This window comes from Falco rusticolus, chromosome 2, assembly GCF_015220075.1.
Source record: "Falco rusticolus isolate bFalRus1 chromosome 2, bFalRus1.pri, whole genome shotgun sequence".
In the NCBI taxonomy this organism is placed as follows: Eukaryota; Metazoa; Chordata; class Aves; order Falconiformes; family Falconidae; genus Falco; species Falco rusticolus.
In genome coordinates, this window is record NC_051188.1 from 121276310 (window position 1) to 121303525 (window position 27216).

The 27216-nt window shown below is 42.0% G+C and overlaps 1 protein-coding gene across 1 annotated transcript; it reads left to right on the plus strand.

Annotated features, from left to right (window-relative positions):
- The first annotated feature begins 1982 nt into the window (after nucleotides 1-1982).
- On the plus strand, nucleotides 1983-25964 carry TOMM70 (translocase of outer mitochondrial membrane 70). The gene is made up of 12 exons (XM_037378344.1): nucleotides 1983-2276; nucleotides 10546-10719; nucleotides 11979-12105; nucleotides 14892-15001; nucleotides 16907-17055; nucleotides 18209-18416; nucleotides 19002-19136; nucleotides 20300-20407; nucleotides 21131-21247; nucleotides 22118-22215; nucleotides 22732-22854; nucleotides 23844-25964. Exons 1-12 carry the CDS (start codon nucleotides 2022-2024, stop codon nucleotides 23995-23997), a joined length of 1758 nt encoding a protein of 585 aa, XP_037234241.1. The 5' UTR covers nucleotides 1983-2021; the 3' UTR covers nucleotides 23998-25964.
- The last annotated feature ends 1252 nt before the right edge of the window (nucleotides 25965-27216 follow it).

The window sequence follows — 27216 nt, forward strand, 5'->3', positions numbered from 1 at the left end:
TATTTCAAAATATCTGATATAACACGAAAACTCTGTTGTGACACATGAAACTGTTGTTTGTATGGTATGAAACTGGAAGATGTGTCACACGCTTTGGGATGGCAAAAGGATGAGGAGGAAGGAGGGCTTTGAGGATGTAGAGCCTGTTCGTTAGTGTTGGAAGACTTCACAGGAGGAAGAAACCGAAATCTTATCTTAACAATAATATAAATATTTATAATGATCATAATTTATTTATATATCTTATTGGAAGCAGCCCTTAATGCGTGCTAGGTAGCTAGGTGTTCTGGTGCCTAGGCATTGCTGCGGAGATTCTAGCTGGCCTTGGCCAGAAGTACGCTAAAAAGCCGGCCAGCAGTTTAGCATTATGGAGAATCAGTGCTCCAGCATTAAACCTTGCTCCTTGTCCCTAGCCTATTTAGCAACAGAGATGTACTAACAAAACTCCAGTTTCATTCACAGGTGTGAGGTCTAAGTACAACACTCTGACGTAGGACTTTTCATTCTGAATAATAGGGGTGAAGGGGCCAACTGGTCATGGACGCCTGTGTGCCTGTTTCACCTCGTCCAGGGCAGACAAGACATGGTTAGCACAAGGACCTGGAGTACCTGGGTGTGCCGATGGCATGGCCTAGCTGTTGCCTGTCAGAGCTTGGAGATGCAGCCAGACTGCAGCAGGCTGCTTTCTTGGCAGAGGCACGGACGGACATGAGTGAGAGGAATACCTGCAAAACTGTACAGTAAAAAGACACCTGGAGCAACAAAAAGGATGTGTAGGCTGATTCTCCAGGTGGACAAGAACACTCCTGGCCATATTCTGACAGCCTAAATTTGACTTATGTCCTTGAGGCTACCTATCTGTATAGGCAAGGCACATCTGAAGGCCTACGCTAGCTCCTAGGAAGCAGCACACGGGTGGAATTTGGGCTGTCCCAGTAGGAAGCTACTGGCCTCTTGATAATGTATTTTCTATTGTGTGGTTCATAGAATCACAGAATCAGAGAATGGTTTGGGTTGGAAGGGACCTTAATGATCATCTAGTCCCAAGCCACCTGCCAGGGACAAGGACCCCTTCCCCCAGCCCCGGCTGCTCCCAGCCCTGTCCAGCCTGGCCTTGAGCCCTGCCAGGGATGGGGCACCCACAGCTGCTCTGGGCAGCCTGGGCCAGCGCCTCATCACCCTCACAGTGGAGAATTTCTTCCTCATATCTAATCTAAAGCTACCCTCTTTCCGTCTAAAGCTGCTCCCCTTGGTCCAGTCGCTACATCTCTTAAAGGCTGTCCCCATTTTTCTTATAAGCGCTCCTTGAGCACCGAAAGGAGATTTTCTTGTTTCTCGCCTTGTGCGCCGGCCCGAGGGCCTCGGCCCGCCCCGGGCGCTGGCAATAGCGCGGTAGCCCCGTGTGAAGCCGCTCGCTGCGGGCACCGGGGGCGGCGGCTCCCGGGGCATTCGCGCTGCGCCCCGGCTGCCGCTCCCGCCCGCAGCGCCACACAGCCCCGGCGCTGCCCCGCGGCCACCGCCGAGCCCGGGCAGCGCCCGCCTTGTCACACACAGCTCATCAGGTGTAGGTACAACGTATGCGGTACTGGCACTGTAGGCATTACTTTATTTTTATGACGGATTTAATTAATAAGGAAAAGACAAAAAAGAAGGGCGTTTCTAACCAGGACAGTCCTGCTCTGAACGCTGCGGCCCCCGGCAGCCCCGCAGCGCCTCAGCAGCCCCCAGCGGCCCCGCAGCGCCACAGCGCCACTGCAGCCCCCAGCGCCCCAGCAGCCCCCAGCGGCCCTGCAGCCGCGCCGAGCGGGCCAAGCCGCCCCGCCAGCCGGAGGTACGCGGGCCCGAGGGCCGCCCCGCCCCTGCACCCGTGGCGGCGCTGCACCGCCGCTCCGGCAGGGGGTGCCGCCGCGCCGGGCCGTGCGGCGGGAGGAAGTGCTTGCGCGCCCCGCGGCCTCCCGGCGTGCCCCGGGTGTCCGGTGACCCCCTGCTTCCCCTCCCGCGGGCGGCGGTGTGAGCGCGTCATGGCCGCCTCGAAGCCCGTGGAAGCGGCGGGCGGCGGCGGCGGCGGTGCGGGGCTGTCCCGCTGGCAGCTGGCGCTGGTGCTGGGCGCGCCCATCCTGCTGGGCGCCGGCGCGCTGTACCTGTGGGGGCGGCGGGCGGCCCGCCGCGGTGGCAAGGGCGCGAGCGAGCGGAAGACCCCCGAGGGTCGGGCGAGCCCCGGGCCCTGCGGCGGCGGCAGCGGCGGGCAGCCCGATGGGCCCGGCCATGAGGACATGGTGAGCGCCCTGCGCTGGGCCCCGCCGCTGTGGCAGCGCGGGGGGGAGGGCAGGGCCGGACGGGGGGCGGTGCGGAGCCGCGCCGTGGGGGCGCCTCGGGCGGCGGCGGTACCGGGGGGGCGGCCCCTCTGGCACAGCGCTCGGGGCCGGCCCTTGGTCCTCCCCGGTTTTCCCTCATGCTTGGCCTGGTGCCGGTGCTCGGAAGCGCTCGTTACCGAAGGCGTGTCGCGGTGAGGTAGCGCTGGGCCGGCCGGGCCAGCGTGGAGGCATGCTCTGCCCCTGCGGCGCGGTGAGCCGGGTGAGCCACCTCCAGGAGCCGTGCTCTGGAAGGGGCACCCGGTGATGCTGTGCGCTGGGCGAGGTGCGGGGTACCCTGAGCAGAAGGCGAGCACAATCCAAAACTTTGATCCAGAATCCAAAAAATGTGAATAGATGTGCTTTCAAACCTTACGTTCATCTTGTTGTGAATTACGATTCTGAGAATTTTCAGTTGAAACGGTCTGTACCAAAATTGAAGGGCAACATGGAAGATCAGACTCCAGATCAGATCCATGATTCCTTGTATATCCGTAGGTGGAAAAATGCTTCATAAGATGCACTTTCTGCACATCTGCTGTCACAGATGTACTGTGACAGTGATGTTGGATGACTGAGGTGAGGTTAAAGCTGACAAGCGAAAGTGGTGGATTTGACAAACTGATTGGCTTTGACAAGAAAATGTCATTAAGATATTCCTGAATTTTCTTCTTCCATTCTGCTGTACCACCCAAAATGCTGTGAACTGTCAGACCACGGTTTAAATTCCTGTCTGAAATGAGCAGGAGAGAAGGAATCAACTTTGGGAGATTGGAAGAGGTTGGCTTTAACCTTGATAGAGTCAGTGATGAAGATCAGTGTTACATGAGTGGGCAGGCAGTGGCAGGAACATATGGGAGTGGTGAGGAGGGTGGCAGCTTCCATAGCTAGTGAATCACAGGTACCCTCGGGCGTTCCCAGAAGCCTAGTGAACTGTAACAGGGATGTTGGACCTGGAGGCAGTTACTTGAATGCAGTGATTTGTTTCTTCATGGGCAACAGTACTGAGCAAGTAGTGTGTGGAGGACAAACTCAGACTTGGTTTACAGTGGTAACTTTGGCTTGTGGCTGCAAACAGCATATGGCATATTTAAGGCGGTGTGCTTGTGATGTGTGAGCTCTGGTTTGCATGTTAGTCATGACCTTTGTGTAGCTGCAGTGACTTTGCTGTTACCGTGTCAACTTTCTTGATTGTGTTGCTGAATTGCAGCGTGTACTGTCAAGTGGTTTGTAGACATTCTGTAGTTGTCCTTGAAGCAAGTACTTAAAACATTTAATACATAGCACTTGATGTAAAATACTGTGTGTCTAGCTTTGTCGGGTTGCTCCACAGATTATATTACTGGAAGACTATACATCTAAGAATAAGTACGTGATTGAGAGGTGTGATCCACAGTTCCTTGAAGAGTGTCATTGCTTATTCTGTAAGGAAATGAGAGCTATTACTTAGGAAAGCCTGTAGAAGAAGGTCTCAGATTTACCTGATTACATGAGATAATTGTCTAGCTGGTCAAAATACGGCTGCAGCAGGAAAATTAATGTGACTGCAGTTTCCATTGACAGCTTTATGTCTGGGGGGACAATTGCCTTCCTGTTCCTCATATCCACAGCGGTGATGCCATGTAGATTTCATGTTTCCACACATATTTGATTAGTTACTGATATTCTTGATAAGACCCTCGATTGAGAATAAAACCATTATGGATGCTTTACTTGTTAATTACCTGCATTGTGTTGGTCAGCCTTTCTAAAGTGGTGGTTGTTTTGTTTTTTTTTAACTCAGATTTCAAACACAAATCTGTATAGTAATAGGAGCCAGTAATTCATTTCACAGTCTAAACACAAGAGGGAAGTGTTTTAGAAAACACATAGGTCAGTAACGAGTGGGCTGCTGACAGGTGCTTGCATGTGTGTGTCAGGTAACTGTTCTTTTACTCATGAATGTAACTTAGGACTTGGCCTTCATTGTGCATTTCATTAAGTCAGCTTTTGTACCTGTTTGATGCACTGTTCACTGTTTCTGAAGATCTTGAATTTTTTTGCTGATTCTTTGAAAATATATAGGATCTAAAATCTTCATTGTTTTGTATTCAGACTTCTTACTATTTTGCATGCAGTTCAAGCTTTTTTACCTGCTGCAGAGGCCTTACATTTTTTTTCCCCAGGCTGCATCTGCACTAGAGGATTCTCCTGGCGTAGAAGCACTGGCTGAGCGTATGATCTGTGACTGACATTGTATTGGCAGAAGCCCTTAGCATAGGTGCTATATCAGGAAAAGCTGAACTACTTTTGAGTTGCCTTCTGCTGTGAGCGTAGCTCCTCAACAATACAGTAAACTGGTGTTACTGGACTGGTTAAGTGCCATCTATGGATGACTCAAAGGTCAGGAAGTCAAATTGCATCTGTTAATTACAGAAAGTGTCATTGTTTCTTATAGCTAAGATGGAGTGTGTTTTAGTTACTCAGTAACAGTGGTTGCTTTTTTACATGCTCTCTTAGTTTATACTGAATGTTGCATAACTTAAACATGTTGAGAAGTAAACTGCTCTGCAATTATTGTGTTGATTGATACCCAGTTGATTTGTGGTTTTTTTTACTTATTCCATCATAACTTCTTGGCAAGTTTATACCCTTCTTGTCTGACAGGAGCGAGCACTGGTTAGTCAGTGAGGTAATGTGTTGGTTTCTTCAGTATTTTTTCCTCCTTAAGTTGAAATCACTTCCTTTTGCAAGGCTGTGATGGTCCAAATCTCACCCGTGAACTCTTTCAGCAAGTTCATAGGTAACCTTGTGCTTTTGATACATGAGGAAGCATCGAACAGAGATTCTTGAATTGTTCAGTCAGCCGTATGACATTGTGTATTGCAGACAAAGCTGTTTGGGTCCACAGCAGTTCACTGTCTTTGCATATTTTTCTCTGAGCTGGATATAGTCCTTGAGTACAGTGGTGGGTGAACGTGACCAAACTCCTTGGCTTGTGCGGTGCCACATATTGGGATCAACAGTCGACTAGTATGGCTGCTTCTTTTCCGTATCTTGTTTTACTAGCAAGTGCTGAATGTTGCCTGTCTCACTGCTGTGTCATTAGATCAGAATACAAATGAATTAAACCCCTTTATCTAGCTATGCTTCTGTTGATACTTCTGAATTGATCTAAGCAAGATATGTGAAAAGTCATTTCTGTTGTACTGTGCACCTGTTGCGTAATAAATCTCACTGTCAACCTACCGTAAGTCTTATGTGTTTCACACCAGCTGTAGCGGACAGGTGTAGAAAACTTAAATATGTGTACAATAGCAGTAGAATAATTGTTAGACTCTTGGCAGCTCATGTGCAGTTTGCTTATTTGTGATAGGCATGAATGGCAAACTCATTTGAAAGGAAGGTGTCTGATGGAGAGCATTGCCAAATTGTACTGTAAACTTGAGCTTAATTATTTCTACACTATGCTCATGTGGACATAATTTTTCTCATAGTGTTTTTAGTGCTAAGGAGACTCTTAAAACCATTTATACTCAGTTAATGCCTTTCAGTATAGGTCTGAGACAAGACTCGAGATGAACATTAGTAAAAAAAAAAATGTTATAAAAGAAGTAGTCAGAAAACAATTATTTTTTTTTTTTTGGTACCTAATCTCATTAAGAGGGTCTAGACATTGGCTGCTTTTTTTTTTTTTCTTAAAGTTCTTGAGTTGAAGATGGCTGAAATAGTAGTCCCCTTCCATGTCATCTTTTCAACCAAAAGAAAATGCTGAAACTCTGCTCATTCTTCTGTTGTGAATCACTGTCACTGGCTGCCAGCAAATTTCTTGTTCTGCTTTAAAAAACAATCTTCCTCAAATAAATAAAGGTCTGAACTGCTAGTTTAACCATGTTGGCATTGCTGGGTGTTACTAAGCTTTGTTATTCTTGCAGCTGGCAGTCTGTTGCTGTTAAGTTGCTGTTTGCACACAGTTTGTGAGGAAGCACATTTGCTGAGTTTAAAGTGACAGTTAGAGATTTTTGTCAGTGCTGTCTAGTCTTTAGAGAGTTAGCAGTCTTAGCTAACAGTTAGCTTGTTTACTTGGATAGCTGAGTGCTTCTCAAATACACAAATGTCCTTTGGCTTAATATGTTTTAAGACTTGTTAGTGAACAGTTGCTGAAGGTGCTCCTAAGTACAGAGATGTTATTTTTTACGTAACTGCAGATAACTTCAGAGATATTTGTTTATACTGCCTTGGCAGATAATTCATTATGAACTTCTGTTACTTTTGTTGAGACGGTTTGCTTGTTGCACAGATTCTTTGACCAGAAGATGACAGAGTTCTTCTTGCTCTATATGGACCTTTAGGAACAAAAGATGTCCAGCACGATATAGAATGGCAATGGGTGGGGTGAGGAGAAGCACTGAAATTGGAAAATAATGTCTTAGAATTACTACATTTGCAAGAAAATGGAAGGAGGTGTGAGGGTTTTTGATTACTTGTGCATGAGGTACGTTAAGTTTGCTTCCATGTCAGTTTCTTATTTGTGTACATCTTTAGCGTAGCAATTGAGAAGGGCTGGAGACCTGAGAGCTTAAAAATTTCATCGGGGTTAAACTTGAGGTTTGACAAACTCTTTGAAAAACTGATCTTATGTTAAGAATTAATTTCTGTATTCTTACTTGTGCTGTTATGAAAAGGTATTGTAGCATGTAATGTCATGAGTTCTTTAATATCTTTGAAAAAAACCCCAAACACCCCAACAACCACAAAAAAAACCCACCCCAACCAACAACTGCAATAAACCCCCAACAACAAAAACCTACCAAAGCAGAAGAGGAGACTGATGAGATTTAGCTTTTTGGTGGGTTTGGTTTAATCGGGTTATACTGCAGTTAGTTTAGTTGAATATGTAACTTAAACAGAAATTAATTATCTTTGGTATGGAAAAAAAATTGTTATGAGTATTCTTTAAAAATTCACAAAATTAAAATAAAAGCTGCATATTTTTTTTGTTTTGTTCTCTAAATTGATCAGTTGTATACTAAAGCTGTAAATTAATCCACTAGTTTTTGCTATGTTTTCTATAGTACAAGTTTCACGATTGCTAAGAAAATAAATCTCATCCGCATAATCATTTTTTAAAAACAGTTGAGTTTAAAATTTGGCATTGTGTTTTGTCACCATTTGAGCATTGAGACATAAATACAGGGTTTTGCTATTTTTAATGCACAATTTCTATACAGTCTGTGTGGGATCCATTTTTCACAGATATGAGATGCTAAGCAACTCTGCTTTTTCATCTCAGTCCTTATGAGAATGGACTAACTGATACAGAGCTGTATCAGCCTTTGCATTTAAAATGTTGCCCATTCAACAGTGTATTGACCAGAGCAGAACAGTGTGACTAAGGTTGCAGATAAACCATCTAAGAGCTAGGAGCCTAGTTTAAAAGGCAGCATAAACAAAATAAAAAAGTTGATTTCTTTCTTGCCATGGGCATTATTGCTGACTGTATCACATGATAGTATCTTGTGCTCTAACTCTTTATACCTACCCTCACTCAAATTTCTTGCACCATGTAATGTATGAGGCAGAGTAAGCACAGAGTCAGCATCTATCTGATGATTAATTTCTGTATAGTTGGTTGTGTGGTCTGTGATCCTACTATTGTTATTCAAAGCTTACTCTGATTAACAAAGTTAGTAATTCTAATGAGTTTTCCTGTGGCACCATGCCCTTACTCTCTGAGGTTTTCGGTCCCTGTTGCACGCACTCAGGCTTCTCGGAAGACTTCATGCATCCCAGGAATGAGCAGAGCACCAGCGACTGCCCCAGAACTACAGATTTCTTGCTTCCAGTTACAATTCCTGTTGCACACCTGACACTGGAGCAGCTATTGCGTTTGAATATTATCTGGTACACCTCACCTGTAGTGCGTGTCTTCATGCAGGGGCTGCACTCCAGGGCTGCCAGAGTGGGTAGGATGGAGCGTAGACGGACTGGTCAGCCTGAGGCACATACTGGGGTAGTAGATCCCTGGGCTAAAGAAATTGGTGGTGATCATAAAGGAGTAATCTAGTTGTAGTGTAGGCTAAATCTCTGCAGTTTTAAGTAATTTCTATGCTGGGAACACGCATGTGGATGTTACAACATGGACCACATCTTGCACTTTTTTTTTTTTTTTTTGTACCAAGTAAATTGGAACAGCACTGAATTTTGTAGATTATTTTCCAAAGACTTTTCTAGTGTGGTTTGCTGTGGAAATGCGGAAGGAAAAATTCAAGCTGACCTTCAAGCATTTAAGTTTGTCTGCTGCATATGTATAACCCTGATCTTAGTTAAAAGAGGTGTGTTGTTGTATTGGGAGCTAAATTTAGGCCATAACTTGAAGTAAATGTAACATTTTCAGACTTGGGATTAAGTTTTGAAGTTTTAACTTATCAAATACACAGTTACTTAGCTCTCAGTAAAAATATTTGCACTCTAATTCTGGTTTGTGTACCCATAGAGTTACAGTGTACAAAAAGGGGTGAAATTAATAATCTTGTATCAATTTTAATTTAAATCATTAAACCCCAAAAATTTAAAAGCCATGCAGATTATCTTGTTCTGTGAACAATGGAGATGGTGCAGACTGATTTCCTATAAGCCCAGTGCCTGGTGACCCATGAGAGAAGAGCTTTTCTGGCAGTAAGGGTATTTAAGGAATTCCCTCCCTTATATAGTTTCCCTCGTAAGTCTCTCCTCAGGAGACTGCCTGTAGGATACTTCTGTTGTACTTGGATGCCTATTTTTATGTAGGAACTAAGACTGGTACCCATTATCTGATTCTTTCATGCCATGACTGGAAACCAGGCCTTAAAAGAGAGGGTTGTACAGCAACCCCTGGGATCCCTGCAGGTTGTCAGTTTTAAAAGTAATTTAGATACTAAAAATGATCAGACTGGCATGAAATGAGCAGACATTAAGGGAAACAGGTGGATGAAACACAAAGATGCCTTCAAGTTTGTGTTACAGCAGTCTGGGTGTAGTTTGGCGCTGGCAGTAGGTCAGGGGAGAGGGGGCGGAATTGTGGTCCAAAGAGAAGCCCTGACAATTGCCAGCAAAGCCCAGCTGATCTTTTCTCAGTGCTTGTGGTTCGACAGGTGAGATGTAGTGAATCCTGCAGTATTGTGTAAGGCATGACTGTCCCCAGTTTGTACCCGTCCCATCCTCAGAGAGTTTGGTAGGATGGCATGTATGGTCATACCTCTGTTCGTTTGGGTCTGGCAGGTTAGCCTGAACTGTCCCACAGTGGTGGTCCTTGAAGCTAGGCTTCAAGTGAAAGAGGAGCTGAAATCCAGGTGATGAATGTTAGGGGTCTTTTGCAGCTCTGTATGTCTTGAACGTGGGTCATACCCCTTTGATAAAGAGAGGCTTTTTAACATTGATTCCTTATAAACCACAGCATTTGATAACTGATCTGTAAATCTAGGGGCTACAGGTAGCAACGCTGGTTTCGGCAGAAATGCAGACGGTCAGCAGGCAGGTGGTGCAGAATGTAAAGGTTCATTTAGCAGGGTCGCAGGCCAGTTAGCCAAGTTTTCCATCCTCTGCCAAGAATGGCAGATTGCGATGGTCCAGCGCTTTGTGTTAGCGGTTGGATGAGCAGGGTCTTTGAAGCTGTGGAGGAGTTGGCTGTCAAGTTAGTTAATTTGTCTAATGTATGGAAGGCAAAACAGCTTTGTTTTCTCTACATGTTTTATTAGTCTTGCTCAATAGGTCTTTCCACAACAAAATGTTTTCTGTATTTAATTCATAGTCTGATGAGTCAGATCTGGTCTAATAGGCTATATGTACTTCAGTAGGAAACTTTACCGGTTTGAATTGCTTTGAGGGCTTTTGTTATCCTTGCATTTTTAGTCTTTGGAGAAATAACTTATCTCATTGGTTCTTCTGATCACCAGTCATGTAAGATTAAAACCTGTTTAGCTTTCCAAAGAGAAATCACTGCATTGTTTAATACCATTGTAGTGAATCTTTTGAGAAGTTTGTCTCCTATCTGATACACTTTCAAAAGGAAACGATATGTTTTCCCAGGAAGTAGAAGGAGTGAGATTTTCAGAAGTCTAAGCCAGAGTTTACCACTCAGATCCCTTTTCTGTCTTTGAAGATCAGCCCTTAAGTGCATAGCTTGCATGCAGTGATACATTTCTTACTTGACCTGACCTATCACTTTCTTTTTCAGAGCCCTCTTGATAGAGCCCAAGCAGCCAAGAACAAAGGAAACAAATATTTTAAAGCAGGAAAATACGAGCAAGCTATTCAGTGTTATACTGAGGCTATCAGCCTGTGCCCTCCTGAGAAAAACCTTGATCTTTCTACCTTCTATCAAAATAGAGCTGCTGCCTATGAACAACTGGTAAGAAATTAAAGATAATTGTGTGGTTATTCTAAAAAGTTGTATTATAAATTGTGTATTTTGTCACCTTTGTCCACTGAAAGATCCCAGGTGGTGCTGTCTGCCGTCTTCACAAAAAATGCCATTGCTGCTATTTTTCACTAGCTCATCATACTTCTCTCCACATATAAAAAAAATTATTTGCTGTCAACTATTCTCAGCCTATTTTATGTAATTTTTATATGTCCCTTTCTTGTAAGACAAGGTTTTAATGTCTTATCTTCTGGGACAATTGTCTTGTATCTAGGTTAATTTTGCTTCAGAGTTTCTTTAACTGTTACACCAAATATTTTGGAATGATGCTACTTCAAAGAATCAACAAAAAAAAAGAAATTCCAACAAAAAATTCCACAGAAATCCTACTAAAGCCCAAGACCTAAATTTTGCATATGTGGAAGTAATATTTACTTGATAGTTGAGTATATTAATACTAGTTTCAGAAGTCAACCAGTGTTGCTTATTATGGTATCAGTAGATTTGCCTGTGAGGTCAAGTTGGTGAACTGTATAAAGGAGTGGAAAAATTTACTTTGTACAGTCTGAAGTGTCAAGTGAGAGACTGTGATTAGAGAAGTCTAGTCTTAAAAGTTAGAGGAGAGATAAAACAGTTCTTGTCTAGTCAAATACTACTAATAACACTAATTCATGTGTTGGATCCCACATGTATGTGATTCCTCTTTTTCAGTTATTAGAAAAGCCTGTTTTGGTAATCAATTTGGCAAATAAATGGATTTTTAGTTCTTAATAGCTCTGACTAGCTCTACTCCTACATATTCATTTATCATACCTTTGTAGTAAATTGAAATAACAATTTTTTTTTTAAAAAAAGCACTTTCTTAAACTTGTTTGTTGGTTTTCATTATGTTTTCATCTTTTTTCTTCTATTTGTTTAGTACCAGTCTTTCAGTTCCAGTGTTACCTCCTGCAAGCATCTTCACATCAACTCATTATCTTTTCCTGTATGCTTTGTACAACTGTCCGGTTTCATTTTTCTATAGGAATTCCTTTTCTGTTTTGTGGCTCTTCTGGTGCAGGTGGCTTGCAGTGGTGCCTGGCAGTTTCTTACTGAGAAACTTGCAGAAATAGGAGCAAGCAGGTACAACCAGAGCCCGGGGAACTGCAGCTACTGTTAGGTGGGCATGACCCTGGAGTTGGTAGTGGAAAGCTAATATAATGCAGCTGACTAGAGCCTGTCTCATTCTGCTGTTTTTCTGCCCACAGCAAAAGTGGACAGAAGTGGCACAAGACTGCACAAAGGCTGTTGAGCTTAATCCTAAATATGTAAAAGCTCTCTTCAGACGTGCAAAGGCTCATGAGAAGCTAGACAACAAGAAGGAATGTTTAGAAGGTGAGTGTCTCATGATATGTATATTTAAAATTGGAATTAGCTCAGGAGCCTGGGAGACGGTAACTTCTGGGATGGTTTTGTTTCTACTACTGTAACTACAGTAATACAGAATTAATTATTTAAAACCATTCATAGCTACTGCAAATACATTTTCTTCTCTTTGTCAGAAGAAACCTTTTTCCATTTTTCAAGCTCCCATTCACTTATGTCTGAAATAGTTGCTGAGAAATTGATGCTACTGTAGCCGCTGAAGGTATTCTTTTTTTCCAGGAAACTCCCTAAATTTTAAGAGTAGAAATCATTTAACACACCAAGTGGATAACCCAGATAACAGTTGTTCTGCTTCCATACAGCATACAAACCTTCTTCCCTGTTTGTTTTAGAGAAATGGTACTACTACAGAAACCAAGGTGTGTTTGCAGGTGGGGATACATGGTCAGAAACAAGAGTATTGCAGTCATTTAAATGCATTTGGCAGGTATTAAAGGGAAAACAGCTTGAGTAGAATTTCGTTCTGATGTATAACTGTTAAGAAAATTGGAACAGATTTAACCTTTTCTTTAAATATTAACACTAGAAATTTGGCAGAAACTAGTGTCAAATCCTTCCAAATACTATTCCTAACAGAATACATCTTAAACTGTTAGGAAGATGTGACTGAGAAGGCATGAAAATTGAAGAGAACCACAAGTCAGGTGTATTTTCTGAGGGCCTTTTTGAACTAAGGGGTACTGTTTGAAAGGACCCATTTAAATTTCGTCAAGTGAAATCATTCCTGCTGATGTAAGGTTAAAAGGCAAATGAAAAATATCAGCTGTGCTCATTATCAAGGAAGGACAGAAAAAAAGAAAATCAGAGCTCTGACTGGCAAATATAAGGGATAAATTAGATTAGTTTCATTATGTGTAACAGCTAAGAGTTAGGCCTGCTAAATTAGAAAATAAGTGGAAGTTTTATTTATCTATTTATTTGTCTGCTGGCAGAATGCCTGCCTCTCTGCTTCATAAGGCTGTAGTGACTGGAAGAGGACTTCTTGGGTCACTCACTGTAGTCCTTTGCAATCACTAATCGACTAACAGCTGCACTTCCAGAGTGCTGTAATAAAATCTAAACCCTGTGTGCTTGTGATAAACTGACAGATGATAAAAGCCCCAAGAAAGATCAAGTGTCCCTGCCACAGTAGGATAGCTTTTAAATGTAACTGCTTTTCAGTGTTAGTAGCAACAGTGTTTGTAGCAATTATTTTCAACCTTGATTTGTGTTTGAGCTTTAGCTTGCAGTTTTTTCAGATCTGAAAATTACTTGCCTTTTCTGAACTGCACCGGTTTTCTAATATAATACTGCTTTTACCTGCCAACCATGTGTGGCCAGTAAAATTCCAGGATGCAGGGTATGTCCATGTAGTGGAGGAAAGCAAAACCAAACTAACTCACAGAAAACCCACCACCAGCAGCAGCAAAAACCCTCTCTGATGATCCCTGGCAGTATAATTTGGCAAGATGTTGCCAATTCACCCAAGTCTGGGTACTACTTTACAGCTGCCTGCTTTGGGCAGTGTGGCTGCTGAGGTCGTATGGCACAGTATTACTGCACACTGTCTTTTCATGCTCTTTCTGGGTGTTTTATGTTTTCTCGGGGCCTGCGATGTGCTTCTTGACCATGCCAGAGTTGCAGGGAGTTTCTGTATAAATAATGGCATAGTAGTACCTTTAGCAGGGTAGAATTACAGAAAACTGTAGTAAAACTCCAGGGTAAGATACTTGCTTTTCAAGTGTATTCGAGCAATATACTGTTTGAATTTCAAGTCCAAACTCTATTCATCTTCACTGATGTTCCAAGTGAAAATGAAATAGGAAAAATCAGTGGTAGTATTGCATTAACTACAGGATCCAGAGGAATAATGTTCATGTACTGTAAGAGTGCATTTCACACTGCAAAGTGCAGTTCAGGCAGCCATGGGCTAACATTTGCAGAGGCTTCTGTGTGTGAATACAAGTGTTGTGATATGGGCTAGCACTTTTAAGTAGGACAGCAAGGTGTCTCTTAAACTTGCTCTGTTCCAAAGTCATGGAGGTGAGCAGCAAAATTTGAGGTGTAGTAAGGGAAGATGTCTTAAACTGAAGAAGCAGTGAGATGTGATGAGTCTGAATGTGAATTTTAAAAGCAGAAAATTAGGACCAGTCCCAGAAGGGAAGCTGTGTTAGCGCTTTTAATGCAAATGTAATATGAACATAATTACTGTCCTCAAAGTTTCAAAATGGTGAAAGCCCCTGTTGGAGGTATGCATTTTCACTGTTCATCTAGGTGTGTTTGTCTCTAGATAAAAACATGAAGATAAAAGTAAATGTAATTTCTTTCATTCAGTGCCATGAAGTCCTTTAATCTCAAGGAGATCGTTTTGGATACAAATTTGTATTAAATAGCTTTACATATAGGTTGAAGACACTGAGTGATATACAACCAAGTGGAAACAGATATTCTACCCTCTAACACAGGGGTCCTCAAACTTTTTAACCAGGGGGCCGGCACGCGGATGAAGTGGCAGGACGTCATCTGCGGCTGCTTGGTTTCCCCCCCCAACCCCCAGCGGGGGCGGGGCAGGGGGGGTCTGTAAATACCGGGGGGCCAGATTGGGGACCCTGGGGGGCTGTATCCGGCCTGCGGGCCGTAGTTTGAGGACCCCTGCTCTAACAGGGGTTTTGTTCGTTTTAACAGTGGCAAGTTTAGTGTACTCCAGTGGCTATCAGAATTTGTCTTTAATCTCACTTTTGTATATTGTCTCCTAGATGTCACTGCAGTCTGCATTTTAGAAGCCTTCCAAAACCAGCAAAGTATGTTACTAGCTGATAAAGTTCTTAAACTCCTTGGAAAAGAAAAGGCCAAAGAGAAATACAAGGTAGGACTTGTGATATTGCTGACAAATTCTGATTTCACCTGACTGGGTGTTGAAATGTTGATTGCTGGCATTCTGTCAGTTGTAAGCAAGTCACTGTCTTCATCTGCTGAAGTGTAACAATCCACACAAGTGGTTTTGGTACAGAGCTATGATTGTACCGGTGTTGTGTTCCTTTGGGACCTGTCCAGAGTTTTTGAAACATCAGTAGGGAGAAGAGGTTTATTTCTAACAATTGTTTCCCTTTAATAATCAAATTTATTATGACATTCAGGAGGCATGCTAAGCCGGTGTGCTGCCTTACATGGGGCTTTTCTGGACTTGCAGGCCAATGGGAGCAGGCTGTGTGGGAATAGCAGTAGCCAAATGTTCAGTTCCACATCAGGTGGTTGAGTTAGGCGTGTGTGTTGAGGTAGGAAGGTTTCTACATAGTAACTGAAAATGCATTAAAATGTTGGTTCCATATGTAATTAATAGCTTAAAATGAGAAGAATGCTGATTGAGGACTTTTTTCCCCAGGTTATTCTTGGTTGTATAAATAGAAATTTCATGTAGGAAAGATTAAGTTGACAGTAGAATTCCTACATTTTAGAAAGTGACAAAAGAATACTGTTCTGTGGTTAGTTTGGGTTTGGGGTTTTTTTGGGGTTTTTTTTGTTTTGTTTCTGTTTTGTTTTGCTTTTAAAGAGTAAGAAAAGCAGAAAAGCATTGCTTAAGAAAAAATGATGCAGTGTGAAGTCACACCTTTTTATTAGTGGTCAGACTTCCTGTTTCTGTGTTGAAAAATACGCCTTCGTCTCCTAACTACCACAGATTACTTGGGACATTCAGCCACAGGCTTCTTTCTGTTCCATCTCTGTAAATAGGCGCTCATACTTTTACATTCCTGTTTTGGCACTTGGATGTCTTTGCGTTTAATGTGTGGAAACTGCAGAAAAGAGAATTATGAAGTAGAGGGGTAGCCGGGAGAAGTCATTCTAAGTGGTAGTAGGTTTACAGAAAAGTTGGGACAAGTGTTAAGACTTGCTTGCTTTTTGTGACAGTGGTTGAAGTACTGAAGTCCATGTTGGTTTTGAGGTGCTCAGTTTCCTTCCTGTAGAAACTCACATAAATGTGTGATGTCAAGGTAACAAAAAATGAATTGTGCTGTTAGTGTGGTGATGGTGGTAGCATCATAAAATAGGTGTGCTTCAAATGGGCAGTATTATGGTAGGACTTAATAGAGAAATTCAGAAGAGTGCATTCAGACTTTTCTTGCAGGAAAGATTGAACTGTAATTCTTGTGTGCAGTATTCATTTTGAGAAAGAATATTTTTCAGGTATAGAAAGGGTTTTGTACCTACCCAAGTGGGTTACTTCTGGGACTTACCACCCATTTTACTTGCCATCTGGGCCAAGCTCCATGTAGAATTAGCATATTGCCTCATTAGTCTTCATTGTAATGATAGACAGCAGCTTCTCTTGAGCAAGTTGAGGAAAAGGGCAAATTGCCATTCAGAATCTACTTGAGTTTAGGCTCATGCTTAAACTGTCAGCTTGCATTTTGCACCCAATTTATGTGCACACATACTGCCTTAGCCCATCTACCCAATGTCTTACGATAACCTAGGAGTCCTTGTTTCTAGGCACACATGCAGAAAGATACTATCTCCCTCTTCTCTTAAGTATCTAACTTTATTTCTACTGGTGATGGGTATTGTGTTGTGATCTGAAGCTTAAATAATCCCTAAATGTCAAATTGTCAAATCAAAAATAGCAAACTATCAAATGAGATAGTGGAAAGTCATACACTGGTTCTTTCATGAATGTTTTTGGTTTTTTTTTTATAATCACAGTTGTTTATCCATTTCCATATTTACCATCTGATCCTACCATCCAATGACTTTAAATTACGTTTCTCTGTTTCAGAATCGTGAGCCTCTGATGCCCTCACCACAGTTCATTAAATCCTACTTCAGTTCTTTCACAGATGATATAATCTCCCAACCTTTGCTTAAGGGTGAGAAATCAGATGAAGATAAGGATAAGGAGGGAGAGGCTTCTGAAGTAAAAGAAAAGTGAGTGTACAGTACAGTTGGGAATTATTTGGTATTGGAATTGAGTTTTCAGTGATTTTGACATTCTGCTCAGTGTACCTGTCTGTTGTTTTTGTACTACTTGGCATGGGAAGTCCTGTGGTAATGAAGTGAGCCTGTGAAATAAGATCAGTATTGAAAATGAAACTTCTCTGCAAGCTGACTGGCTAGTTCTAAAGAATGTCCACTGAACAGAGGAAGGACAGTGTGAGATTGGGAAGATATGCTGAATATTTACTACAGTATTATAGTAAATCTTAGGCAATGGGAGGACTGGAGAGTATGCTTCTGGAGAAGGGAATGTTTTGTACTGAAGGAGAGTTTCCAAGGAAGAGAGTAAGTTTGTCTTTGGATGTGAAGGGATAAGACAAGCTAGGAAAAGGGTGTTTGTTAATGAAAACTATGAATTTACGGCAACTGACATTGAAAGGTTGTTTTATTTTTATGGAATCAAGCTGCATGTAAATGAGAGGTTTGTTCTGACAAAGAGAAGCTTGAGCTTTTTCTTGAGCGGAGCTTGAGCACCACATGAATGGTGCTTTAACTTACTGTGCTGTTTTCCAGTTTATTTTTGGAGCATATCACTGCTGTCAGTACGGAAACCACTGCAAACAGTGTTACAATTTTTTATTTTTTAAAGTAAGATAGAATTGTCCTGATGTACAGGCAGATTCACTGAATCCAGGACACTTAGCTGAGGACAAGGCAGTGCTTACTGTAATTTTTGCTGTGAAATTCTTTCTTCCAGTTATAAAATGCACATTGCTAGGCTTAATATTTCACTTTTCTGACCTGGAATTCCATCCCAGCCCTCTTTGTTTTAAGGCAGAGCTTACTGCTGTACTTAATGTGAAAAAAAAAAATAATTCCAAGGGACAAATGAAGCTTAATTTCGGGAGCTTTCAAACATTCTTTCTTCTTTATTTTCAATGTAATTTGGCCATTCTTTGTCTAAATTGTTTTCAGTCTGTGATGGCTCTGTCCAGGAGTATTTGTAACTTTACTGATAATGCTGGTGCTGCAACTGAGTCTAGCAAAAGTTATTATTTGTTATGATTTAATGAAAAATCTGAATTGAAAAGGCAGTGTTTGGTGAATGCTTGTATGTATATAACTGTTCTTACATCATTTACAGCTCTGGCTATTTAAGAGCAAAACAATATATGGAAGAAGAGAACTATGACAAAATTATCAGTGAAAGCACAAAAGAAATTGAAGCAAAGGGAAAATACCTGGCAGAAGCTTTGCTTCTGCGAGCTACGTTCTACTTGCTTATTGGCAATGCAAATGCTGCCAAACCAGACCTAGATCAGGTCATCAGCATGGAAGGTGCAAATGTGAAGGTAAGAATCTGTCACAGCTGAATTGTAGCTTGGGTTGAGAAAAAATCTAAACTTGCTGTATAGTTCAGGAAGTTGTTTTTCCAAGTTTTCAGATACTTTAATGGGTGTGTTCTGGTTTATTTACTGTTTAGTCTTTTTATTCTTGACAAACTTTTTTCAAGGGTTTGTTGATTTTTTGAGACAGCTGTACTAAGTAGTACAAACTAAGGAAGAGGAGAAGTTGAATGAATTGGAGGCTTATCCAGTCCAAAAGAATCCATTTAATAGATAAGAGAAACCCGTTAATTGTACCTGCATATTGAACTGCTGCAAAAAATGTTGAATGTATTTGTAAGCATAGGGAACCTGTCTTATAAAGGATTTTGGCGGGGGGGTTGAGAACCCACTGAGATGGAAGCATGTGCTGACATATCTGAAATTAAGCGAAGGAGCTGATTCGTTTAGAGTCAGCATGAAATTCGTTCCTGCTTAGATCTACTGAGTGAAATGTAAGTGGGAGAAACAAGTCAAATGAAAAATTTGCTGCAATTGTAAGAAGGCCTTAAATCTGGAGGAATGTTGGAGTGGCTAATGCTTTTTTTACAGCTCCGAGCTAATGCTCTGATCAAACGAGGAAGTATGTACATGCAGCAGCAGCAACCTGTGCTGTCCACTCAAGACTTCAACATGGCTGCTGATATTGATCCTCAGAATGCAGATGTTTACCACCATCGAGGACAGGTAAGAATCATTAGAGGTTTTGTCCCAATACTCTAATATTTCAGTAGATACTAAAAGAAAAATGAAGATCAGTACATCATCAGAGACACTTTATACTGTCTGGCAGAAAAAACATGAATTCCAGATTTGGAGCTGTTGCAGAATAAACACACAGTCTAATTTGCAGGTTCAGGTCAGGCAGAAGCAGTTTATTTCTGTAGCTATAGGAAAGAACACAGAGCAACAGAGGTTCAGCCCTCTTTATCAATACAAACTGACTTAAAAGTACTAGGGCTTGCATATGTTGACAGCAGATATAAGCTGCTCTGTGAAGGGGCCCGCTATAGCAGAGCAACATCTGTGTAGAAGGAAGCTTTTGTTCAGCGGAGGTTCCTGATAACCCACCATCTGCAGCGCTGTGGCCTAGGCTTGCTTCTGCTCAGCTCATCCCTCTGGCTCATGACTCTGCTGTGTCCTTGACTAATTTCTAGCCCTAGAGAGGCCTGCTTCCACAGAGCTGTAATATAAAGGGTGCTGGAAGCAAAAAGGAAACGCTACCATATACAGATATGCTAAGTCGTATCCGTAGGAAGACTTCCATGGATGAAGTGCCTCTCTCCATGAGATCGTTAGATCTCTTTAATGCTCAGAAATAAGAATGGTGTTATGTGTTGATGGAAGGGAATGAAAGTTTTCTACAGTTTGAAAATTAGTGTTTTACAGTAGAATCACTGTAAAATAAGAGAATGATGAAGTGAGCTCCACTCTTGTGGAGGGATGAGAATGTCAAAAAAAAAAAAAAGTGCTTGAAGTGCAAGCTGGGAAAGCCAAATGTTTCAACGTCCAGATAAATGATTCACAAGCATTAACTACAGCGAGGCAAAGCGACTTGAGAAAATACGGCATAGTTTTGGAGACTGGACATAATGCGGAAGCGGTAATGGCAGCAGTCTAAATGGAAGCGTTCTCAGTCAGGGACATTGCCTTTTTCGTATGAAGGCAGAGTTTCACTGGTGGCTCTGTTGTTTGTGGCAGTGATTTTTAGTTGTGGGTTTTGTAGGTTTCTAGGCAGTTCCAGAACTGAACTGGAGATAATACGAGTAACTGACACTGATTGAATTATCACTTAAGTGTCTGAAACACAGATTAAATACAGAAATAGGATTTTCTTTCATTCTGGCTAGCTGAAAATCCTGCTTGACCAAATTGAAGAGGCTGTGGAAGACTTTGATGAATGCATCCGATTGCGACCCGATTCTGCCTTGGCTCAAGCACAGAAATGTTTCGCTTTGGTAAGTAACATGCTGGTGTTTATCTGGGTGCTCTTTCTTTTTAGCGAGTTCTGGAAAACATATTGTGTTTCTCTGTTTCATTGCAATGTAATGGAAAAGTAAGGCAATGAACATCCCAGTGTTTTTTAATAATAAGGTAAAGAAATGACACAACAGTTTCTTCAGTTGGAGTAAGGGTTTGCTGCTTTCATTTTGTTGTTCAAACAGTAGGTCATCGTTTCTGTTTTGTGGTAGAGGAAGACAAATCTTCATTCTAATTGTATCATGTAAAATTGATTTAAATAAAGCTTTAATGTTGTGGGAATGGTCATCTTCAAAAAATTGGAAACAAACTATTTCAAGCTAGTACGGTGCCTCTGTGTGCAGGGTTTTTCTGAGGACAGCTTTGCATGGTGTGAACAGGGAGGAATTCTAGGCTTGGAATTTCTAGGGTTTTGAAATAGAGGGAGACTATTAGCCACTATCAGGCCTTATGGCTTCCTTCTTTCACCCTTTCTCCTCTCCAAGTTCACTCTACCAGAGACATGGACTTATGGCAGATTCCTAAAACCAGATTTGGTAGGATCTAGAGGCACATCACCTTCTGGAACTTGCAACTGTTGTGGTGCGCGTATCTCTTGGGGAAGTGGGTAGAGGTCTGATGAGCTTTTTGTGTGTGTGTGTGGTGGGATTTCATCTTTTTCCTTTCCCCTCCCCTCCCCTCCTTTTTTCTTTCTTGAATAGTATCGCCAGGCTTATACAGGAAGTAATGCTTTGCCTGTGCAGGTAGCCATGAAAGGCTTTGAAGATGTTATAAAAAAATTTCCAAAGTGTGCTGAAGGCTATGCACTCTATGCTCAGGTACGTTTTTCTCTTCTTAAAGAAAAAGCTGCGTTCTCTTGCACCTTGTGGCTTGGATAATACACATTTCTTGAAATAATGTATGATGGTTTTTTAGCATTAAGTTCTGAGATAACACATGCTGTCTTTAGTAAGCTACCTGAACTTACGGGTATGCGTATTCTGGAATGGAGGAAGTAGAGGGGAAATTGGCAGAGCTGGATATAAGCGATGAGAGTCAAGGGTGGCTTTTAGGAGACGGAGGTCTGGCATACACTTCCCCTTGAATTCCTGCATGTGTGTGGCATCTCATTTGATGGGTGTCAGGGATTCTGTAGGCAATTCAGGAGTTAAATGTGCAGAGCGAGAGTAACAGTTTCATTCTGCTACAAACCACATGTAGTGGTCAGGCCTGGCAGAGTTCAGTAGGAAGATTCAGAGTACACTTGCAAGAGGGACTGTTATTTCTTCTCTTAAGAAAACGTACTGTTGGTTCTAGGACGCAGCATGAGATGTTCTGATTTTAAGTAGGTAGGCAACATGGATGCTTTTCCTTTTGAAAGCGGTATATTTGAAAAAGGAAGGAGTTGAGACTTGCAGGTACAGACTTGTAGAATGGCTTTTACTTGCAGTATGATACGGTGTTGCTTGTGGATCTCCCTTGGCAGGTGGTACTGTGATCAGTAATCTGTGCACTTAAAGCCTGACAGCTTTCTTCTAAAATGCCTCGGTTTTGAAACTTAACTCTGGTAACTGATGTGCCTGGCCTGCTGTACGATAGGAGAGCTATATCCAATCTCACATTGCCAGTATGGTTTTAATTAGAATTAGCCTAGCACAGAGTGAGTGCTTTGGTTGCTTATTGACATATAAGTTTCTCTTCTGATGCAGGCACTAACTGATCAACAGCAGTTTGGCAAGGCTGATGAAATGTATGATAAATGCATTGACCTTGAGCCAGACAATGCCACTACATATGTTCATAAAGGGTACGTATTGCATTGGCGATCCTTTTGGTCAACAGCAGTTGGCATATTTACATGAATCAACTGGAATTGAACATTTGTTCAGATGTTTAGCCAGGAGAAATCACTCTGCAAAAACATCTTAGTGCTGTTAAATATATTTCTACAGTTTCTTTTGACTAAACTCTAAATTAGTTGCAGGAAGGTTTCATTAGTGTTCATTCCTAATGGAGTAGCTCTTTGAAGTATCCGATTTTTACTTTAGCCGTCTTACTTTCAGCTTTGTGCTGAAGTTTTCTCTTTCACAAAACAACTTGTAACAAGTCTTCTTGGGAGGAATTTACCTGTCTTTAGAGTCATTAAACTGGTAACATGGCTTATTGGAAGTGACTTTAACATACATGTTTTTACAAGCCACTGAAGTTACTGTCTACCCTGCATTAGGAACTAAATACATTTGGGATTATTTTTTTTTCCTTGCACGATCAGGGTTTTGGGAGGGGTATGTGAAGTTTGTTCTAAACTTTATTTCTTTTTTAGTTTACTTCAGCTCCAGTGGAAGCAAGATTTAGACAAAGGGTTAGAACTCATAAGCAAGGCCATTGAAATTGATAACAAATGTGATTTTGCATATGAAACCATGGGAACGATTGAAGTGCAAAGGTAATGTTGAATTGTAGCATTAAAAGTTCTTAGTTACTTTTGAAATTACAGTGGTCCTTTAGATTTCCTTATGGATCTTTGGTCTTAAGATTTTCTCCCAGTGCTGTGCAAGGCCAGGTCTTAGCTGAAGTCCTGATGTCTGTTCTGTAACTCTTGGGTAAAGCATTCCTTTCTTTATGGCATAATTGTGCTTTATGATCTGCAAGTTCCTATGTTGACCAATTTCATACTTACTGGACAACATGCTGATGAGTCTGTGTATGTTTAAATACACCCTTCTGCATTTAAAGTGACTTCCTTAACCATTACTAGGCTTCCTGCGTATCTGATATAGTCCTTAAACATATCTTAGTGGACCATTTGTACTGAGGATCCTGAGGTATACTTTCAAGGCTGACAGTTTTAATTCCAACAGGACTGCAGTTTGTAAAGGGTAAAGAGGAAAGACTTAACACACTGTTCTGTAGCAGTGCAGTGTATTACAGTTGTGCAAAAATTTGGGGTGTAGCTGAGAGTACAGTTGAGTCTTTTGTTTTTTGCATGTCTAGTCATCAAAAGGACAGTCAAGCTGTTGCTAGGAGAAATTTTGCAAGCATTTCCTATTTAAATAATGTGAGCTCTTGTCTATGCTAGTTTTCCTCTTTAAGTATACAAACTCTTTTCAAGGGAGATGAGAGTTCACTTAGTTGTCCCAGTACTATCTTTGCAGTAAACTTGGTGCCCTGTGGAGAACATTTTATCCCCCGCTGCCACCTGTGGGGGCTCTCAAGAGGAAGGCTGTTCTAACAGCTGTCCTAATTGCTTAGGCTTGGTAGCAACTGCTTTCAGTTTGCTCATTATCATCAGAAGTTCTCATGGTGGTTCCTCCTGAAGTCCTTTTAAGCTGTTAGTAGTGGAGAGTGTGAGCCCTGAAGGAAAAAAGATGCTGTAGAGATGAAAAAATTGCTTTGCTGGTCTTAATTGGAGGACTACATTTTGGTTTATTTCAGAGGTAATCTGGATAAAGCCATTGAAATGTTCAACAAAGCTATCAACCTGGCCAAATCTGAAATGGAGATGGCCCACCTCTACTCACTCTGTGATGCTGCCTATGCCCAGACAGAAGTTGCAAAGAAGTATGGATTGAAACCACCGACACTGTAAAGAAACGAGGAGGAAATGACCTTCTAAAGTGAAGTTGCCCACTTCAACCAGCCCTAAAGACACTGTTGCAGACCATGTTGAATGGTGGAACTTAGTTTTTTCCCGTTCGTGGTGTTGTCATTTGCTACATCTGTTAAATGTTTAGGTGTTGTGGGAGCGGTTGTTCAAGGAAGTATGCAGTGTTGCATCTTGTTCCTTCTGTGGCAAAAACCTTAACAAGCTGCAGCGGAACAAAAGACAGATACTTTGGCCATGCAAATAAAAACTTCACGCTGGTTCATTTTGGGTGATGATGTTGTGGGCGATTTTTGCTTTATCAAACAATATTACAGCATGTGGGTTTTTTTCTGTTGACTTTAAAAGTAATACTAGTTCGTGCTGTAAAATAGGTTTCTTTTTTATATGCAATTAATCCTCGAGGGTTGATTTCAATTTTGCAAAAAGGAAAAAAATTATTTTCAAACTGTTTAATAATAGAGGTTTTTTTAAGTCACTAGATGTGGAGCGAATCCCTGTAAATATATGCAAGCATGCACAATCTTCCCTTAAAGCCCCTCCCACCCTCTGCATAACTTACTTAGGAATAGTCCTGTGGCAGCTATTAGGGAATTAATTTGATAGCCCTTATCCTCACCCCAGAAAGCCCTCGTGTACTGTCTAGGGGAGCTAGTCAGAAGGCTGGGTGGAGAAGGAGGCTGGGTGACCCTGCTTCAGTGCAGGTTTCACTGGAAGAATGGCTGCGTTCCTGTGCAGCAGTCCATGCTCGAATGTCATGGGAAATGGGTCTGGAGAATTCAGAGGGGTGCTAAAGAATGGAAAGTACTGCTGGGAGTAGAGCTGCTAAGGTAAGGTCATGCTTGCATATAATCTTTGTAATCTCTGAGGCTTAAATGTAACAGCTGAATCAACAGTCTACATTCTCTTCAGCCTCCTAAGAGACTGCTGGGTTCTGATCTGCTCCTTGTAGCAACCCCTTTGCAGGACTACTTGAGACAAGGAACAAAGCACAGGCTAAAATTTCAAATAATGGATTTAGAGTCTGTACTGGTTTCCTTGTTCTTTGGACCCGGTCTTGTCCCAGATTACAAATACTGTAAAAAGGAAGCAACTGTTCTGCAAATAGCAGATTGTCAAATTATTAAATAGCAGTATAAACTCTCTTCCCCTAGCTAGGAACTCCAAGGGCTCTTTTGCTTTAGGTTGATCTTTCCAGTATGGAAGTCAGTCCACCTTGCCTCTCCCTGCATTGATGTGGCTGGATATATCTCATGCAAATACTTAACTGATGTAGCTTAATTTATCATATACTAATTTGGGCTTCTTTCCATCCTGAAATCATAGATTTGCTTGCGTCTAATGTATTTCCTCTTTTAAAGAAGTGAATCATGCCGTGGTCAAACTGTCTTGCTTCCTAGTTGTGCCACCACACAGCAGCAGCTTGTATTTTCAACTTGACCTTCCTTTTTCCCAGCAGCTCCAGTGGAGAATTCCAATGATGGAAAACAGATACAAAGATTTAATCATTCTATTTTAGCTAGCTCCGTAGGTGATCCGCAGTCGTAGTGTTGGTGTAGCATTGAAGGCATCGGAAGGTGCTCGCAGCCTGTGAGGGCACCGCACGTGCCAAGTTCAGATGTCTTCTGGAACTTCCAATCTCTGCATTACCTGAGAACAAAACCACGCCAGACCCATGTGTCCTGTTCTCCTGGGGAGTTTTTATTTGCATGGCCTTACTTACATTGGCATTTTCTCCTCTTCACCCTACCCGTACCCCACTCCTTACCCCACCCAAGTCAATTAAGGGAAAAAAGCATGTGCTGTCAGATACTAGCATTCCAAACCATCACAGACTTTTGCCTGTTCTTGAACTAGTTTGAAACTGCACTGAAAGGATGCATTGTCTGTAATTTTTTTTTGTAAATGATGTATCACCTGTAAACTGAAAAAATAAATATTACCTTCAAGTATCTCTCTCTGACCTGTGTAAGGACAGGCTTTGATGAAAGTGTTCTCTGCAGTGGTTGCTCTGAATCTAGGAAGAACTAAGAATGACTGACTGTCATCTTCTCTCACTTCAATCTTTAAGAAAAAATGAGGAAGAGACATAGAATTAACGAGTCTTAACTCTGATTGTTTCCATCACCCACAGGGGTTTGATCTTGAGAGCTGAAGATTACAAGGGAAAGGAAATCCAGCCAGGAAAGCTGGGAGTCTGAGTAGCTGACACCCTGTTAACGGTGGATCCCACTAGTGAAAGGTATTTCTTTTTTCTTATTTAAGTGGCTGATGTAGTGGCAGTTTTGCTTTAAGCCAGGTCTGCATGTGATCTTTGAGAAAAGCTTGCTTTAGTAGGGATTGAGAACTGAAGTAAAACAAGTGTAACTGCTATTTAAAAACCAACTCTGTTGAAATAATGTAGGAAGCCAGTACTGAAGACTTGGATAAACCTGGTGTATCTTGGAGATCTGGGAAGTTGCTTCTACACGTGGTTGTCTTTGCATCTTAATTCTGATCATGTGAAATCCCTGTTGCTCGTGTTAGAGGCAGGTTTGCCAGAGTGGGGATGAGCAGCTGTGACTTGAATTCCTGGGATCTGATGGCAGTCAGAAGGTGAGAGGGAGCTAACACTTCCTGAGGAGCTGTACCGTAACTTACTCTGGAACGATGAAGACCAGCCTAGATGTGGCTTTATCCTGGCTTCCCAGCTGTGGGGGCAATAATGCTGCCTGATAGAACAGACGTTGCTGTGTTTTCTGCCATCTCTTTAAAAAGAATTTAAAGTCTTGCAGGCTGAAATTCTGGAGCTGTTTCAGGGTTGTTACTGGCTGTTTTTTTATACTTACAGAATACTGGTGCATATGTATAATATAGATACTTAAAAGTGCCTGTTTTCTACCAATGCAGAGACCGAGTATTGACTGCTTGAAGCATTACCTAGCTGAGAACCAATTGTGTACTTTTCTCATTGAAACCCCCCAAAATTCATGGTCCCATTTAAATGTATTGCATCCGAGTGAATCACACCGGACACCCCTAAAACGTCCTGCTAAAACCAGGTGCTCGGGAGTTGTCCTGGCAGGCTGAAGAGGACTGAGCTCGTGTCACCTCCTCAGCTGAGTTCACCAAAGTAGCCCACGGCAGATTTGCGCCTGATCTCTCTCCACGTGGGTGCCGGGGGAGGGTCCGGCCGCAGATGTGGTTCTCTCTTGCAGGCTGCAG

Excerpts from the sequence above, each read along its gene's own strand:
- TOMM70 (XM_037378344.1), top strand. The coding sequence starts at position 2,022 with ATGGCCGCCTCGAAGCCCGTGGAAGCGGCGGGCGGCGGCGGCGGCGGT. Across the intron at positions 18,417-19,001 it reads TGGAAGGTGCAAATGTGAAG|CTCCGAGCTAATGCTCTGAT; the intron begins GTAAGAATCTGT and ends CTTTTTTTACAG. Across the intron at positions 22,855-23,843 it reads GGAACGATTGAAGTGCAAAG|AGGTAATCTGGATAAAGCCA; the intron begins GTAATGTTGAAT and ends GGTTTATTTCAG.